The 16,793-nt window shown below is 37.3% G+C and overlaps 2 protein-coding genes across 2 annotated transcripts; one reads left to right on the forward strand and one right to left on the reverse strand.

The window, feature by feature from the left end:
• The first annotated feature begins 172 nt into the window (after positions 1 to 172).
• Positions 173 to 2,800, forward strand: LOC113704202 (mediator of RNA polymerase II transcription subunit 10b). The gene is made up of 5 exons (XM_027225933.2): positions 173 to 600; positions 715 to 795; positions 881 to 983; positions 1,668 to 1,757; positions 2,571 to 2,800. The coding sequence occupies exons 1-5, from the start codon at positions 338 to 340 to the stop codon at positions 2,640 to 2,642; spliced, it is 609 nt and encodes a 202-aa protein (XP_027081734.1). The 5' UTR covers positions 173 to 337; the 3' UTR covers positions 2,643 to 2,800.
• A 1,052-nt stretch (positions 2,801 to 3,852) lies between these two features.
• Positions 3,853 to 4,799, reverse strand: LOC140012600 (uncharacterized). The gene is made up of 2 exons (XM_072060863.1): positions 4,257 to 4,799; positions 3,853 to 4,174 (listed from the first exon to the last, which is right to left on the reverse strand). The coding sequence occupies exons 1-2, from the start codon at positions 4,659 to 4,661 to the stop codon at positions 3,869 to 3,871; spliced, it is 711 nt and encodes a 236-aa protein (XP_071916964.1). The 5' UTR covers positions 4,662 to 4,799; the 3' UTR covers positions 3,853 to 3,868.
• Between the last annotated feature and the right edge of the window lie 11,994 nt (positions 4,800 to 16,793).

Raw genomic sequence — 16,793 nt, forward strand, 5'->3', positions numbered from 1 at the left:
ACGAAAGAAGGATCCCAATTCGCTCTGAGTCGTGGAGTTGAGGGTATGTCAAAATTGAATAATGGAATGGCAGATGCTCATTGGATCCAAATCCAATGATGAGTCACTGCTGCTACTCATAGCAGAATCGCAACTCTGCCGTATAGACAAAAGAAATGAGACGGAGGAGGCGGAGGCATTACGTAAACCGTAAACAAAGGACTAAAAAGAAGGCACCGCATCCCTTTTGGGCATTTTGCTGAGAAAAGTCGTACTAGTATTATTACTAATACTACTAGAAGGACCTCAACGTTATTTTATTTCTCCTCCGGGAATCGATCGGGTGAGAAGAAGGAAGATGGAGTCATCGCAGAACACAGTCGTGGGAACCCCCCCAGTTAGCGGCGGAGGCAACGGCATGACAATCTCTCAGTCCAACGACGCCTCACCGGTGGAATCCACCGCCATGAATGCCTCCACCCCTAACCCCATCGACGACCCTAAGCACAACCTTACCCAAGTCATCAACTCTGTTCAGAAAACCCTAGGAATTCTCCACCAGCTGTACCTCACTGTCTCCTCCTTCAACGTCGCCTCCCAGCTCCCCCTCCTCCAACGCCTGTACCGTCCTCTTTCCTCCTCCTTCATTATTCCTCAGCGTCTATCAATTTTCAATAGCTTTTGACTCTGCACTCCAAATTCTTTTCTTAGCTTTTTTTTTCCCCTCCCGCACAGAAATAATCTGGTTTTGGAGCTGGATAATATGTCGAAATTAGCTGAGAAGTGCAACATTCAGGTCCCTATGGAGGTTCTCAAGTAACTGCTTTCTCTCTTTTTCCTTCCCCTTTCAATTTATGTTCTATCAAATCCCAATCTTGGAATCATTGGTTGGAGTATGCAGCTTGATTGATGATGGGAAGAATCCGGATGAGTTCACCAAGGATGTTATCAATAATTGCATTGCTAAGAATCAGATAACCAAAGGCAAAACTGACGCCTTCAAGGTTTCTTTTCTCTTTAATCCCCCTAACCTACTATTTTATTTCAAGTTTTTCTTGGTCTTAGTTTGATTTTATTGTTTGTTCTACATTTCCTTTTATTGTGTGGAGAGTTCCATTTCGAGGCCTGCCAAGTTTCCATTTTTAAAGCTTCTTTTCTTGATAACATAGCCCCCCCACCCTCCGCTCCCCTCCGCTCCCCCCAAAAAAAAAACGAAAACAAAAAATTACCTGTAACTATGGCTGCCTGCTCCCGAAATTAGCTATCAGCTTCTCAGATGAAGAAGGCACCTATTAGAACCAAAAAAACGAAAAAAAAAAAAAGAAGAAAAAGGCACCTATTGAATTTCGCATTTCAATTACTGCAGTGCTTATAGCTTATTCCTGTTGACTAGAAGTATTTGTTGATGTGATGAGAAGCTTTTTTTAGTGCACGATCATTTGATAACATTCCGTTGGAATCATCTTTGGGTGAGATTCTATTGCACAGTAAGTTTCTACTGTAATCTGGATAAAATTTTCAATTATCAAAACTGGTTTTAGCAATCAAACGAGGATATGAGATTTCTCTTGACCATGTACCAGAAGACATTTGCTGCTTTTCCCTCATGATGCTTCACTCGTGTTCTCTTACTCTTTATCTGATTTTAGCACTAATAAGAATAATGTTTTACCTGTTTTTGGATTCAGGGTCTGCGTAGGCATCTTCTAGAAGAACTTGAACAGGCATTCCCTGACGAGGTGGAAGCTTACAGGGACGTACGTGCAGGCTCTGCAGCTGTGAGTTATTATCTAAGTCTCGGCTTTGCTAGTATTCTTCAGACATGTCCAAAGATGGCTCTGAAAATAGTTTTGGTCAGCTTTATATGTGTTTGTGGTATATGTTGGAAGCATGCGCCCCTGAATTTTGTAGTTGTGTGCTGCATCACTGCCAAAGTTTTGTGAAGTTATTGCCATGCTGCCTATGATATTAAGGGACCACTAATTCTTTTAAGTTTAATTAATTGTTGTTACATAGACTATGCAAGATTACTATTAGTGTGAATTTTGTTCAAGCCATTTCCAGTTGCAGCTGTGAATAATGGTATTTACACGACGACCTTAAGTGTTTGGATCTCTTTGGAACTCTAGCTGGGGATATTGTTTAAATCAGTTTTCATGTTTTCAACAAAAGACTGAGCCCGGGGGAGTGGGAGTGCAAGATGCCATGAAAGAGATGTTGATATGTTGATCGAGTGAAAGATTTTGTTACTGCAACTATTTGCAGAGACCTCTGGTGGACATAACCAGACAATGACCATATACTTCGGATGTTGATAGGTGGAGATACTGTCCGTGTCTATGTTTCTAGAAATGTATTATATCTGAAAGACAGTGTTAATGATATAAGCAAATAGAGTGATATTAGCTCTTCACAGGTATCTCTAAGTCCAGTTGTCGTATTTGTCTATGTTAAGCTATTCTCTTTCTTGAACTGTTTGGCTTTTCTGAATTCTAGCCATGCCTGACTTTTTTTTTTCTTTGCTTTTATTTTTATTATTTTTTAATTTCAATTGCTTTAGCTGGTTACTAACCTGTTTAAATGAAATGTAGGAACTGAAACGATTTGCGCAAGCACAAAGTATGCTACCAAATGGAGATGTCAAGGTGAAGAGTGAGATTTAGGAGTGATGACAGGTTAATTGGTATAAATTTGATTAGTATTTATAATATGTACCTGTTTCTGAATACAAAAATTTGACATGGCAAAATCTCTGTGTTGAATACTTGGATCCCTGAAGAATACCATATAAAAATGCTGCTATGCCAGAGCTACTTTGAAATGCTGCTGACTTTAATTTTAAGGGTTTTGTTTGTCAGCCATGGGTATCACAGAATTAATGCGCATATCTTTAATTTAGTACACACCAACGGGAATAATCTTTGTAAGTGAAACTCATCAATTGCAATTCCTCTACGTCTAGCTCTCTCGGTGGCAAAATGGTTCCCTACTTTTGATACTGCACGGGTAGAGAATTTAGAGAAGCACAAATTCGAAAAGAGACTTAAGTTTATGTGATTACCATGAAATTATGTATGTTATCCAACTAAATAATTATGTATTGATAAGTAAGGCTTTGAACAACCATCTTCAATTGGTGTTGCTATCTGTTTATTTGCTTTTCCTGTCCTCCAGGCTTTCTTGTTACAGGTCACTGATCTGTGTTCTGGCATATGTATGTTGGGTATTAATTGCTGGACCTTGAATAATCACATGCTGGTGAAATTAACGTGGCAACAAGGCCATAGGAGGTGTCAAAACTTATTTTTCCTAAAATGGTTTCTCTTCCAAACAAAACTTTTTGAGTGAACTTTTAGTTTTTTGGGGTCGTGTGTTTCTTCTGAATGAAAAAGATACGAAATGCAACCAATTAATTGATCATAACGTGAATGGAAAGGAAGAAGAAGATGACGTGTGACCATCTACTGGGGAAGTATCTTCTAGGATTCAAAAATTTTCCCCGCCTCAAAACCAAACAAAACATTACGATGCAGGATTTGTGTCTCGTATCATATTATTGGCTATCGGGTGGACTATAAATACATCTACAATGCGCTTAGAAAATTGGATCTGCATGGCAACTAGGAAATTAAGCTCTAAGGAGAATGCAGTGCATAAAATCTACTGGGATCAGCCGCATGATCAGGGTATGACAAGAATCTTCTGCCTACGAACGTCTGTTGAGGGGAAGGTGTAGTTGTCCTCAGGAGCATCAGTGGCATCCAGCTTACACCTGACTCCTCCGAGTGTGTCAGGGAATAGAAGAGCCATCCAAATTGTCATGCCAAAGACCAGAACGCCTGAATGTACGGTGGATGCTTGCATTCGTTGCCATTTTCCTGGACAAAGTTCACAACTCCCACAACTGTGAGTTGCAACTTGAATTATCTATAAGATCATTGGCCTCGAAGCTGCATCCATCCTCTGTTGACGTTAAGGAACCATCAGCTAACTGTGCCATGTAAAGAGAATTAGTTGCTTCTACCAGGTAATCTGTACTCCTGGTAAAGTTTTCATCACAGATTGCACTGCGCTGTTCGTGGCTGCTGCTCGCCTTTAGTAGAAACTCTGTTGTTTGATCAGCTTCCAGCTCGATGTCCTCTCTCCCGTATTCTTCTTTGCCGCTTCTTATAGTAAGTTGCCTGAGTTTCTGTACCTGTTGATCAAGGAAATCTCCTTTACATGTTCGCTGCTGAATGAGTAAGAACACATAAAAAGTTTATGGATGATATCCATACCTCAACGTGTAGGGATTCACTCTCTTTCTTCAGGGACTCAAACTTAGAGGCCAGGTCGTCATAACTAGCCTTTAGGACGCTGTAGTCTTGCTCAATTTGCTTTGACTTTGATCGAGCTCTCTTGTTCTGGAACCATATAGCAACCTGGCGAGGCTGGAGGCCAAGCTTGTTAGCTAACTGTTGCTTTACCCGTAACTCCGGCCTCGACTCTGCCTCAAACATACTCTCCAAGTACCTGATCTGATCATCGTTAAATCTCCTTTTGCTAATGGTCTTGCTGGTAGTAGAAGAACCGGACATGCTGTGCAGCTCTAGCTCTACTACTTCATCTGCAGGGACGTGTTGTGCAGTCCAAGATGATGACGGTATTGGACATGCAGGTGGTGCCGTTCCTCTTTGAAACATTTTTTTCCTACTTAACCAGCGATCTTGGCTTCAGCTAGAGGATGGGGGAGGAGCATGGCTGATTAATACTAGTACTAGTAGAAGAAAGAAACAAAGGCATTGGTGGGGGGTCCAAAATGGTTCAGAGAGTGGGGGTGGACGAGTGTACCTCATTGTTTCGTGGGCCTCCGACAGGCAAAGAAAGTGATAAGAATGGCATTAGCTGTCCAGCTGGGCCTTCATACTTGTCAGTTGCTACTTCAATCCCGAATTTCTTGCCAGTCCTTTTTATTTATTTGTCTAATTTTTTCTGGGCTATACTTAGTGTACAACTTGGCACCCGAGGATACGGCCACGAGAACAGAAATTAAAATTTAAAAAACAAAGGGCGAGAGAGCTGCTTGTGTGGAACCGTCATCCTAAAACGTGAGAATAGAAGCACTAATCATTGGTTAACTATTTTGATAGTGATAGCTACAGTTGGTTTCCGGGTAGTATATTATTATTATTATATATATATACTAACCGTTGATCAATACTTTTTTTTTTTTTTTTGGAGAATCTTTTTTACTACCTGATATTCTTCCACCTGCTTTGTTTTTTTGTTTTAAGTCACTCCGTGCGTGATATTTATTCATACTTTTTTTCAAAAAAAAAAAAAAAAAAAATCTTGGTTCCTTTTTGCTTTTGGGCTCTTTTGCCACCAGTATTTTAAAATGAAGTGTGCTGGTGGAGGCCGAAGGGAAGAAGGAAGGAATCATGTTATGTAAGACGGTGATGATGTTCGCTTGTGGCTTTCATGATTCAAGTGTACGTTCCTCCCTCTGATCTCATTAATCAGCCAATTTTTTCTTACATACACGAATAAGATTTATAATTTTTTGAACAAATATTAAGAACAGAAAAACAATAATATTAATACTCCATATTAAGATTCAGACATACAACAAAATAAATAATGTGCTGCGGAAAAGAAGTGGAGGGTAGGCGTCAACTTCAAGTGGTTTGACGGGAGTCGCTGTCGTCCGACCAAAGCTTGCCACGTCTAAAAGAAGCGCCAGAGATGATGCACTAATGGTATAAGAGAAGCTATCTTGCAGTGAGGCGTACAGTAGTCTTTGATTTCGTACTTAAACGTATGATTATAATAATGATTCTTTGGCTGTGGGGAAAGCCAACGATGTGTTGCCTCGTGGCTCCAGTGTGCTCTTTTGTTTAAGTAAACACGTAATTCTACGTGGTCTTGTCCTTCTGGAATTTTTCAGTTTTTGTTGCCAGATGGCTTCTGGTTTTAGGCGGCTACGTCAAAGAGGAGTTGAAAAAAACAAAAAAAAATTTTTTTTTTTTTTGGGTGGTTTTTCTTTGCTCTCTTTTGAAAAGTGAGTACTTTTTATGTACAGAAGAAAGAAAGAGAAATAGGAATGCAATAAGAGAGAGTCTCTGTTGCGGTTGAAATAAATTATTGTGAATTGCAAAGGTAAAAAGGCCCTAGTCATCAGATCAGTATCATCACAACCGCCGTACAACTTTTAGTGCTTCCCATCATATCATAAATAAATAAATAAATAAAAAACACACACACACACACACACACACACCAAAGGGATGGACTATTGACAAAACCAAAGGGATGGACGCATTTGAAGTTCCTCAGCTTCCAACTCTGTATACTTCCCCAGCTTCTTCTAAGTTATAGAAGTAGAGTATTAGAAATTGAACTTTGTCCTAATGTACATGCTGGACTAGGACCGCCTACAATAAATCCAATTGAAACCCTACTTGATGTGATTTGGGCTGGAAAGACACCTGTTCCGTAATTTGAGCCTACCTAGTGTTGAGCCCAAAACCTCCCAGTCTTCACGGGTTCGCGTCCGTCTTGACGGTTGATTGTGAATTGGACGGCTCTTTTTCTTCTTTTCTTTTCTCTGTTCTTTTTTTTTTTTATAAAAAAAAAAAGTTATTAATCCCGAGTTTACTAAAGGAATATATATATATTTACATATATATATATATACATGGTCTATGTAGAGTTGGTGTTGGAAGTCGGTTCATCCATCTGCTTGCTGTATAAAACTGATCGATCATCAAACACTACTCTTAGGCTAGGCTCGGTTAATTAATTGAACTCTAAAACCACCAAATTATACAGAGAATCTCCGAGACTGAGACCAGCTCCTAACAATAATAAAATGAATGTTTTCTTTAATTTCTACCAAAACATATGTCCAAAGTCATGACCCGTAATTCTAGATGTCTGTTGTCAATGTTTGGTTTGGTAGTTTCTAACATCAAAGACATCCCATCCGGGGTTAGGCTAGGCCCCTGGTTTAAAGTTTCTCCTTTGTTTTGTATGAGAAGAATCTTCCTCGAAAATTAAATTAAATATTAGGTAAATTTTTTTTTTTTTGAAAAAAAAAACACTCTCTAACTTCGGGGGGAGTGAAAAAGCTTTTGCAGAAAAGGGCGCTCACCTTTCCCACTTTTCAACTACTCCCTGCACCTTTTGCTAAGGTTATTGCAGAATGATTAAGCATCCCAACAACGTACGCACAAATTAAGTAAGCTTTAACAATGCCAGCCTAGCTTAGCTAGCAGCTGCGTTTGCTCAAGTTTCAATTTACTATATCAAGGTATGATGAATTTTGGATATTAATTAAGCACGTTCAGAATTACATTGGACGCGAATTGGGAACCACAAGGGCAAAAAGGCATCTTTATGAAGAAAACCAAAGCCCAAAAAAAAAAAAAAAGGGGTGAATCACACTAGACTAGACTAGAGAGCGACTAGAGCAGTACTAAAAGTCAAGGCAGGGCTGTCCTCATCTGTTGTTGGGAGGGATCAAAAATCAAGGCAGGGCTTTTGGGGTTGTTTGTGGAGTGGGTAGGTCAACCATAGTCGTGGAGGTCAAAAAGAGGTTGCGGATCATTATTGTTTTCCACATATGCCAAGGACAAGCGGTGACTGTGGATGATGAAGATGAAACTCTCCCTCTCTCTCTCTCCTCTTTCTTTTCTTTTTTCCTCTTTCTTAAGTGGAATTTTAATTTGGTAACATGTCCGTTGGAATCCGGAGGCTATTTGCTCATCATCATCGGCCTAAGATGGAGGTATGTTCAAGTTCAACCACCAAGAAAAAGAAGAAGAAGATGATGATGATGGGGTATGAAGGTGGAAGATACGCACAACCAAAGAAAGAATGCAATAACATAGCACAACGCAGAGTCATCAATTGTCTTGAAAGGACAAGATTTTATCTTGAATCTAAAAATCTTTTTTGTTTATTAGAATTTGGCAATTAATGGAGGTGCATGTTAAAAATCTTGAAACCCTCATCCTTCCATTCCATTCTTCTGGGAAGGCATAATCCATTTCTCATTTTCTTCTCTGGGTAGGAACCCATAAACTGTTATTGGAGTGCAAGTTTTTTTAGGCCAGACTCCAGTGATCGATCGATTTGAATTATGGATTTGTAACTGTATAGTATTATAGTGGATGGAAACGATTACATTCAGACATGATGAGACTACGACTATGTATGATCTGCATGGCTAAGTTCATGCCACGTCAAGATATATATATTTGTTCAACAACTTGTTAGGTAGTAATTTGAAAAAGAAAAATTGCCCCAGTAATAGGTACGTAGTTTGTCGACATCTTAAGCATTATCCTGAGGATGACGGAATGCAACAATCAAAGACCCCAGTAGCTATCTAGCTTTTCCCTAATTCCCTGCTAGGGAGGTAACAATACAACAGCCCCCCCCCCCCCCCCCCAAAAAAAAAAAAGACGAAAAAGATAATGCAGCAGCACATGTATAGCAGCATATGGTGCATCTTTGGGTGTGTGGGAGAGGAAAGCTTGCCTGTAAGAAACCACATCCTGATTTCCTCGAAAAGAGCAAATTTTCTCTGGGATGCTTTCACCTGTTTTTTTTTCTGGTTCATCCGTTGATCCATTCCCTAATAATAAGTTTCAGGATTGGAAGCAATTGGGAAGAATTGATAGGTGTGCGTAATTTTGCATTTGAAGTATTCCTTTTCCATGCATCACTAATTAAAATACTTACTGAAAGTAAAAACATGGAAAAGTGAGAGGGCTCTATTATTATATAGTATAATACAAGCACAAACGGGGTAAGAGGGGCCGATCCGTGATAATTAGTGATGAGAAATCAAATGGATCAAAATCAAGGTACCCCAGTTGTTGAAATGGCGATGAGAAGCACCTGAGATTTTTCGGACAAACGCTGATCATTTCTGGCTTTTTCTTCTTTCTTTTTTCTTTTGTTTTTGGGGGAGGGATCTCAGTCCTTGTGCGTTTGCTGTGTTCGATGCTACGCTATGGGGGCCGGGCTATCCCCCAGCAAGCTTAGAAAATGTAGTAACGCACTGATCTAGGGTCCCTATTTTCATGTTACACATAAATTGCTGGATTACAATATTACCCACAAAATCTACAGTCCAACAAAAGTGAAAATTTTGCTGAGTCCCCATCTAATCTAGGAATTTCACCTCGGGAATCTTCATGTGTATAGGCATAGGAGACTAAGGAGAGTCAATTTTTTTTTAAATAAAATATCATAATTTCATTAAAATCTGACTAAGGAAAATCGATGTTAGTGGCTTGTTTTGTCCAATTGCAAATAGACAAAATCATCTTCCCCTTAATGAATGAGATATGTCAAACACAATGCATCACGAGGCATTGTGATGCATCTTTGCGGCATATCAACCAATCTCTCCTTCACGTTAAGGCAGACTCAATTTGCTTTTGTACCTATTGTAAATTATGTAAGCCTATTTTCCTTTTTAAGAGTATAATTAATTTATTACTTTACTATGATATGCACATATATCTATATATATATATGCAACTTCACTAGTCAATTATTTAAGTAAGGGCTATAAATATTATACTAAAATTAGTATGAATTAGTAATATATGAAGAAAGGACGTACTAAATAAAACAAAATTGATTGTATTGAATACATCAACTTGTCCTTCTTACTGTGTGTGTGTGTGTCAATAGAAATAGGCCATCTGTGTGACAATAAAAATAAGGAAAAATCGTTCTAACGTCCTTCATCTCTTACTTTTAAAAGTGTAATTTTACATCATTTATAAATTCACATTGATCAAATTTGATCTCTACCTAGATTTTCAATTAGTTTTTGGTCGGAATCCACCACGTGCCTTGCACGTGATCATTTTTGAAGGACAAAATTATCAAATTAAATTTTACACAATCCAATTCATAGTTTCTCATATTTCATAAAATAAATTTTTTCGTCTCTCACAATTCACAAAATGAATTTTTTTGTCTCTCACATTTCACAAAATAAAATTTTTCATCCCTCATCGATCATATGTATAAATAAATTTTTTTAAACCAATGTATGAATCTATTTGATTTCACCTGAATAATACAAATAGCATATGTACAACTATAATTAACTTATTTAAGCGTAATCAAATAGAGATATATTACATGTTATTTATATTGTTAACGTGAAATCAAATAGATATATATATATATATATATATATGGGCAGGGCTGCAAACAAGCCGAGCCGAGTCGAGTTTTAGCCTAATCGAGTCGAGTCTTGACTTAATTTTTAGTGAACTCGAACTCAAGCTCGACGAGCCAACAATTTAAAGCTCGAGCTCGAAAAAAATAAAAAATAATTATTTTATTTTTTAAAAAATAAATAAAATAATATTTTTTTCTTAATAAATAATAAAATATTAATGATATATATGTAATTTTACTATTAAAATAAAAAATATATATATACTTCAAATAAAAAAAATAAAAATATATATATACTTAAAATAAAATATATATATATATATATATATATATATATATATATATATATATATATATATATATATACTCGAGCTCGCGAGCCGGCTCGCCAGCTAACGAGCTTAATATCTTGAGCTTGAGTTCGAGCTTGATTTCGACTCGAGCCGCTCGCGAGCGGCTCGGTTCGTTTGCAGCCCTATATATGGGTTTAAAAAAATTGTAAGTTTTCACTGATGTTCATTTCTTTTTACTCAAAAATTGAAAACAAAGAAGAGATTTAATCCTAAATATTGTCGAGTGTTATATCAAATTAAATTTGGACAGAAAAAATAAACAAAGGAAAAGTATGACAAAAAGAAATAAGCAATTAGTATTTTCAAATTTTAAAACAATCACAAAACAAGTAATTTAACCGTTAGTCTTAAAGGTGGGGAGTAAAAATTTTAAATTTAATCTGTAATTTGTTATCATGACTATAAAATTCAAGTTAGAACCAATTACTTAGATGGTCTTATTACACAACTCAATTAATGAATTATTATCAAAAGAGAAAATGTTACAAATATTAAACAAGTTCACATGGTGAAATCAAATAGATATATACATGAGTTTAAAATAAAATTGTTAGTTTTAAACCCATGTATATATCTATTGAATAGTATGTGTACAGTTACCCTATTTAAGTGAAATCAAATAAAAATAAATTACATACTATTCGTACTATTCAGCGAAATCAAATGGATATATATGTGAATTTAAAAAAAAATTATTTATACACGTGGTCAGTGAGGGATAAAAATGTGAAATACGAGGGATGAAAAATTTATTTTGTGAAATGTGAGAGACAAAATAATTCATTTTATGAAATGTGAGAAACTATGAATCGGATTATATAAGATTTGATTTGATAATTTTGTCTCTAAAAAATAATCACGTATAAGGTGCGTGGTGGATTTTGATAAAAAACTAGTTAGAAATATAGGTAGGGATCAAATTTGACTAATGTGAATTTGCAAGGGACATAAAATTACACTTTTAAAAGTGAAAGATGAAATAAATTATTTTACAAAATATGAGAGACATTTTGAGCGATTTTTCCTAAAAATAAATCTATCTTCATAGGGATAGAAAGAGTAATATATTACTATCCTCGATACAAAATTAGACTTAATTAATTATCTTTACAAAACAAAGAAAGTACTCCTTTCGTCCTAAAATTCTAGTCACATTTTGGGAATTCAATTTTTTATCAATAGTGATTTGACGGTAATGTCTGAATTTTTTTTCCAATCTTATTCTTCAAAATTCAAATTTTGAATTTGAATATGACATAGATATAATTAAAAGTAGGGGCAATATTGGAAAAAGAGACCAAAAACGGTTTTGATTTTTTAATCAAGACAAATATCTTAGAATATTTCAAAATGATGAGAAGTAGGACAAAAATTTTGGATCGAAGGAAACAAATGAGTGATATGCAGTAATATATGGAGTGATATATATACCTTCAAGGGAGAAAAATAAGCGATATGGCATGATTAGGTCATGATGAGACTGTAAAAATTTATAGTTATTCTGCTACCGTATTGCATGAAGTTAGAAGACAGAAGTGAGAGGGAGGGAGGGAAGGACCATTAAATGTTTACTTCTGGAAGCAACCCTGTTGGGTATTTGTAGGGTCGTGGGTGACTGTTGGTTTGCTTTTATGACCCTCTTTTCTTCTTCTTTTTTTTTTTCTTTTTAAAAAAAGCATAATCTTTTCCTTCCTTCCTTCCCTTCTCCATCCTTTATTTATCATCTTCTATCGCTTCACTTTGCTTCTCACACAAACTCCTTAAAGCACCTCCACCTAGTAATATAGTCTATCCTCCTCATTCACCACATCTCCTCCGTCTTTCTCCCTGCCTTTTCCCACCGCAACCCCCCCCCCCACCCCCTAAAAAAACAACAGAATTATACAGGCTTTTGAGGCCAAAGGATAAAAGATGATGGGGAAGCTTTTCTCTTTTGAGGGGAATGTTGTCTGGTGCGAGGCCACCAATTAGATCTATACAGATTACTCTGCTTCTCTCTCTCTCTCTCTCTCTTACTAGATCAATCCCAACATTGATCTGACAGCATTTACAAGAGTTCATAGATCTTACTTTAGTGGCGTCGGACCAGGCTTCATTCCCCCCAATTGTTGCTTCCGTGCAGTAAAGATATTAATCTTTCTTTGCCATCTCCGGGATCATATAGCTTAGATACAGAAGATCAAGGTAGGTTGCTCAAACCAGCTTTGTGGGTTATTTTTGTTCGGATTTAATCTGTTTTACTTGGTGGGTTTTGGTTAGCAGATAGATAGAATGGGTTGCTGGCGAAGGAGAAGATTGGTGTAATGATGGAAAAATCTGGCCATGTCTTTCTACTTTCCGTGTGGAAAGAAAAAGAAAATGCAGAATGAGGTAATTGAGTACCACTCCATTATAGCTTAATCATTACTACTTATGTGATCCGTTTGCTAACAAAGTAGTACTAGTAGGTTCCATTGGATGTAGTATGGGATTTTGTGGTGCGATTCTTTTTGTCAGTTAACTCTTTCCTAGTGCCATCATTTCTTTGATGATGGCTTCAAGAATCTGCCCTGTCCGTTTCTGTGATCTATTAGTATATCTGATATGCATGCCTTTTCCACTGATTGACTTTACAAAATATCATCATTACTCTCAGGACCTCCACTTCTCATATACGCATATGTCATTGGACTACTAATTGACCTTTTCTTCCATCCTCCTCCTAGGGTTTTGGGACAGCGCTATGAATGAAGATTTTTTTCTCAAGTACTTGGGGATCATTCAAAGAGGCTAAAACTACACGCCCTATTCTTCTCGTTTAGCAGCCCTCATAATTAGTTGTCACACTTTCCTCACACCAACTTCTAAAGCACGATTTGAAATTTTATGTTGACAAACCTGATATTAGATCCTTTCCAAGTCTATCTTAAGCATCACTTTTACTACCGTAAAACTCACTGGTCATTCTTTCGTCATTATACGCTTTTTAACAGATGCGTTGCTGCAACTTATTCACATGGGTCCAATTTCATGTATATTTTCCGCTGGTTAATGATTTCAGTGATTAATGAATGCCCGATTTTGATTTTGCATCAAGTCCAAGTCATATCCTTGCATGGACATGTTTTAGAGCTGGTGTAATATCTGTACGAAAACCATTGCTTCAAGGCAAGTGAAAGAATATAGTTTTGTAAAGCTTCCTCATATACAGATAGAATGTGTGTTTGAGAAGTAACCCAAAAGTTGCAGCAGGAATAATGGCTGGTCTCATTGGGCCAGCCAGGTTTCCTTAGATATGAAATGATAGACGTTTTTTTGTATTAATCCAAAATTCAACAAGTATTTCACTGATGCGACGAGATGGAGTACTGTTCATTACCTCAGATTTTGGTGCCTCTACCCTACGCTGTTGTTGTAAATCAAGACCTGCCTCATGTCTGTACGATTGTTCAAACTTCAGAGCTTTCAGTCGCAAGTTCCAACTCAGTTCTCTTCTCTCGGATGTAATGTTATTCTTGAATACAAGTCCTTTCTCTATTGTGAAATTTGCATTGTTAGTCATGATCAGAAATGGCTATTCTTCTCTTACTCTTTTCTTTTTCTGTTTTTTTTTTTATCAGACATGACTAATAATAATGCCTTGTAACTTCCCCTGATTTTACTTGCTCTTTGGTGATTCAATAGCTAGGAGATTAAAGACAATAGGTTTACAATATTTGAACGCTATACTATCATTGTATTACTATTGGGCGTTCAGCAAATCCTGTTTAGTTTCAAGTTTCAATTAGTTTTGCAATTTCTTTTCTTGGTCTTTCATCACTTTTTCTCATCTCATTTCCTCCTCGAACATGCTCTTTTGATTTATTTATAGTTGAGATTTGCCTTTCTAGAGCTCTTTTTTTTGGCTTTTTAACCCCAAAAAGGGGAAAAAAAAACAATGGCAATTAGTCTAGCCCAGTAGCACTGAAGCTCTACTCTTTTTTTTTTTTTTTTTTCCAGTTGATACGCGGGACATCGTTTTGCATCCATCTGCAAAACTTTATGTCCTACTTCCCGATTGATGCCATTGTATAAGAAAGCAGTACTAGTAGAGTGTCTCTGCTTCTTCGGGTCATATATGCTGGGACAAAAAGCAAATAAGGATGGAGCTAAAAAACTGCTCAAAAAAAGATGGAGTGGAGTGAAATGTTTTCGCTCTTTCTAATACTAATATATATATTACGGCACTTGGTAAGTTTTCAATCTGCTGATTATGCTAGTGTGGATTCCAATGAAGCCCAGATACAGCAGTGCAGGAAACAAAAGCAGGGAATTGAAGATGGAAGAGTAAAAAGAGGAGGAGGAGGAGGAGGAGATGACATGGAAAAATAAATGAATTGGGGGAAGTGAGGGAAGGAAAGGGGTGGTCAGGGATCAGTCGTCACTCGACAAATAGCCTGACAGCCTGGCTTTTGCTTTGGTTGTATGGGATGGCATGGGTGAAGCAGGCCAGACCCTCTCTCTCTTTCTCTCATTGAGTCATCAATTCCTGAACCTGAGGCATCATATGATAGCATTAATGAATGCCTTCAATGATCTGAGCCCTTTTCTCTTTCTTGACTTCTCTCTCTAGACATCACAGTAGAGTCAATATCAGCATAGTGTCGCATTCCAGGCCATGGATTCTTGGATTTTCTACTCTCTTTTGTTTTACCCTTGGCTCTGGTTTGCTGGAAAGTGGAAAGTTACATATATAACTCTATTTTTTTTTCTTTTCTTTTTTCACAAAAATCTACTGCTACTTGGGACTAGGGAGGGAGTAGGGACTAAGTACAGTAGAGAGTTGTCAGGTTGAGTTGTGCAGGACCCCCACTCCCCCTCCGGCCCTCCCCGTCTTCGTCCCACATTTCCTTTTCCAACAGCAACTCCCCTGATTAGTGGGATTTTTCAGTATTCCCAGCTATTTTAACTCTAGTCAATGTTTTAATAATCAATAATATAAATTTAAAAAAAAAAAAAACAAATTGAAGTCTAAATGTGCTTTGTGCTGCTATCATCAGTAAGTATTACTACTATCAAGAAGATTGCCTATAGCTAGCCCGATCATCATTTGAATGTACACATATTCTCGAACTTTATACCAATAGACAATAAAGAGCCGTGTGTGTATACTCCCTATATTTGGTAACATTAATTCCCGGCTAAGAAGATTAATCAAGTCCATTTTTCCTTGCTTGCTTCTAAACTGGAAAGCAGAAAATAAATAAGAGTTCCGCTCCTCGGCAGCAAGGGTAAGCAGACAAAAAATAAGAGAGAGGTGGTGAAAAAGAAAAACCATATGACAAAGTACAATAATATTAATAGAAAAACTGGAGGTTGGCTTCCCCAGTTCTTGACATGCAATACATTTTTTTTTATCTGGCAATCAATCATTTAAAAAGTTGTCAGCCAATTAAGTTAAGATTAATTCTCAGCAAAACCAATGGTTAGCAAATTGCGGGTGGTCGTTATCGGAGTTTGGGAGCAAAGTCAAAATGTCAGGTTACTTTCTCCGATTTCAGCCCCGTTTTAGAGTGCCATTTTGATGGAAAGTGTTTTCCTCGAAACGCCACTCACTCGGTGGCTGAAAAACATAGTATTTGATATTGCTCCCAAGTCCTACGTCCTGACCTATTCATTCAAACTTTAATTTTCAAAACGAACAATCAGCAACTCTTTAACATATGCTACGAGTACTACTACTACCATAATAAATGTTGTGAGTCTTGGAAGACCGACTTACTTGACTTCCTCCCTCCCCTCCCCTCCCCAGAAAAAGAAGAAAGGAAAAATAGGCTTCTTCCCCTGTGGCCTGTGGATTTGTATGTACATGGAGACCTCTCACCTCAGCAATTCTAGGACGCATAGCTCGGTTTGGTCGTCCACACAGCCTGCCTGCACCAACAAAATTTGTGCTATACTCTAATCTGACAGCTACCACCCCTTCTTCTTCTTCTTTTTGAATGTAATGTAATGTACTGTAATATGACACTCTTTTTAACTGTTGTATGGTACTAGTACTACATTTCGAACTTATTTGTTTTTTGGCACCTCATCGATCTCGTCTCTTATTTACAAATCCTATATAGCTAGAAAGCAGTCGTTTTTTCATTATTGTTTGGGTAAAAAGGGCGGCGAAGGGCATGGAAATCGAATTGTACAGAAATAAAAATGGACTCTAACGGCCCAAGTTGAGGTATGCAGCCGAAAAAAATGGTTTTTGGCACGATTGGAAAGCCCAATTAGTTATTCAGTCTAATTAGGCCCGGGAAA

The sequence above is a fragment of the Coffea arabica genome, chromosome 8e, assembly GCF_036785885.1.
Source record: "Coffea arabica cultivar ET-39 chromosome 8e, Coffea Arabica ET-39 HiFi, whole genome shotgun sequence".
Lineage (NCBI taxonomy): Eukaryota > Viridiplantae > Streptophyta > Magnoliopsida > Gentianales > Rubiaceae > Coffea > Coffea arabica.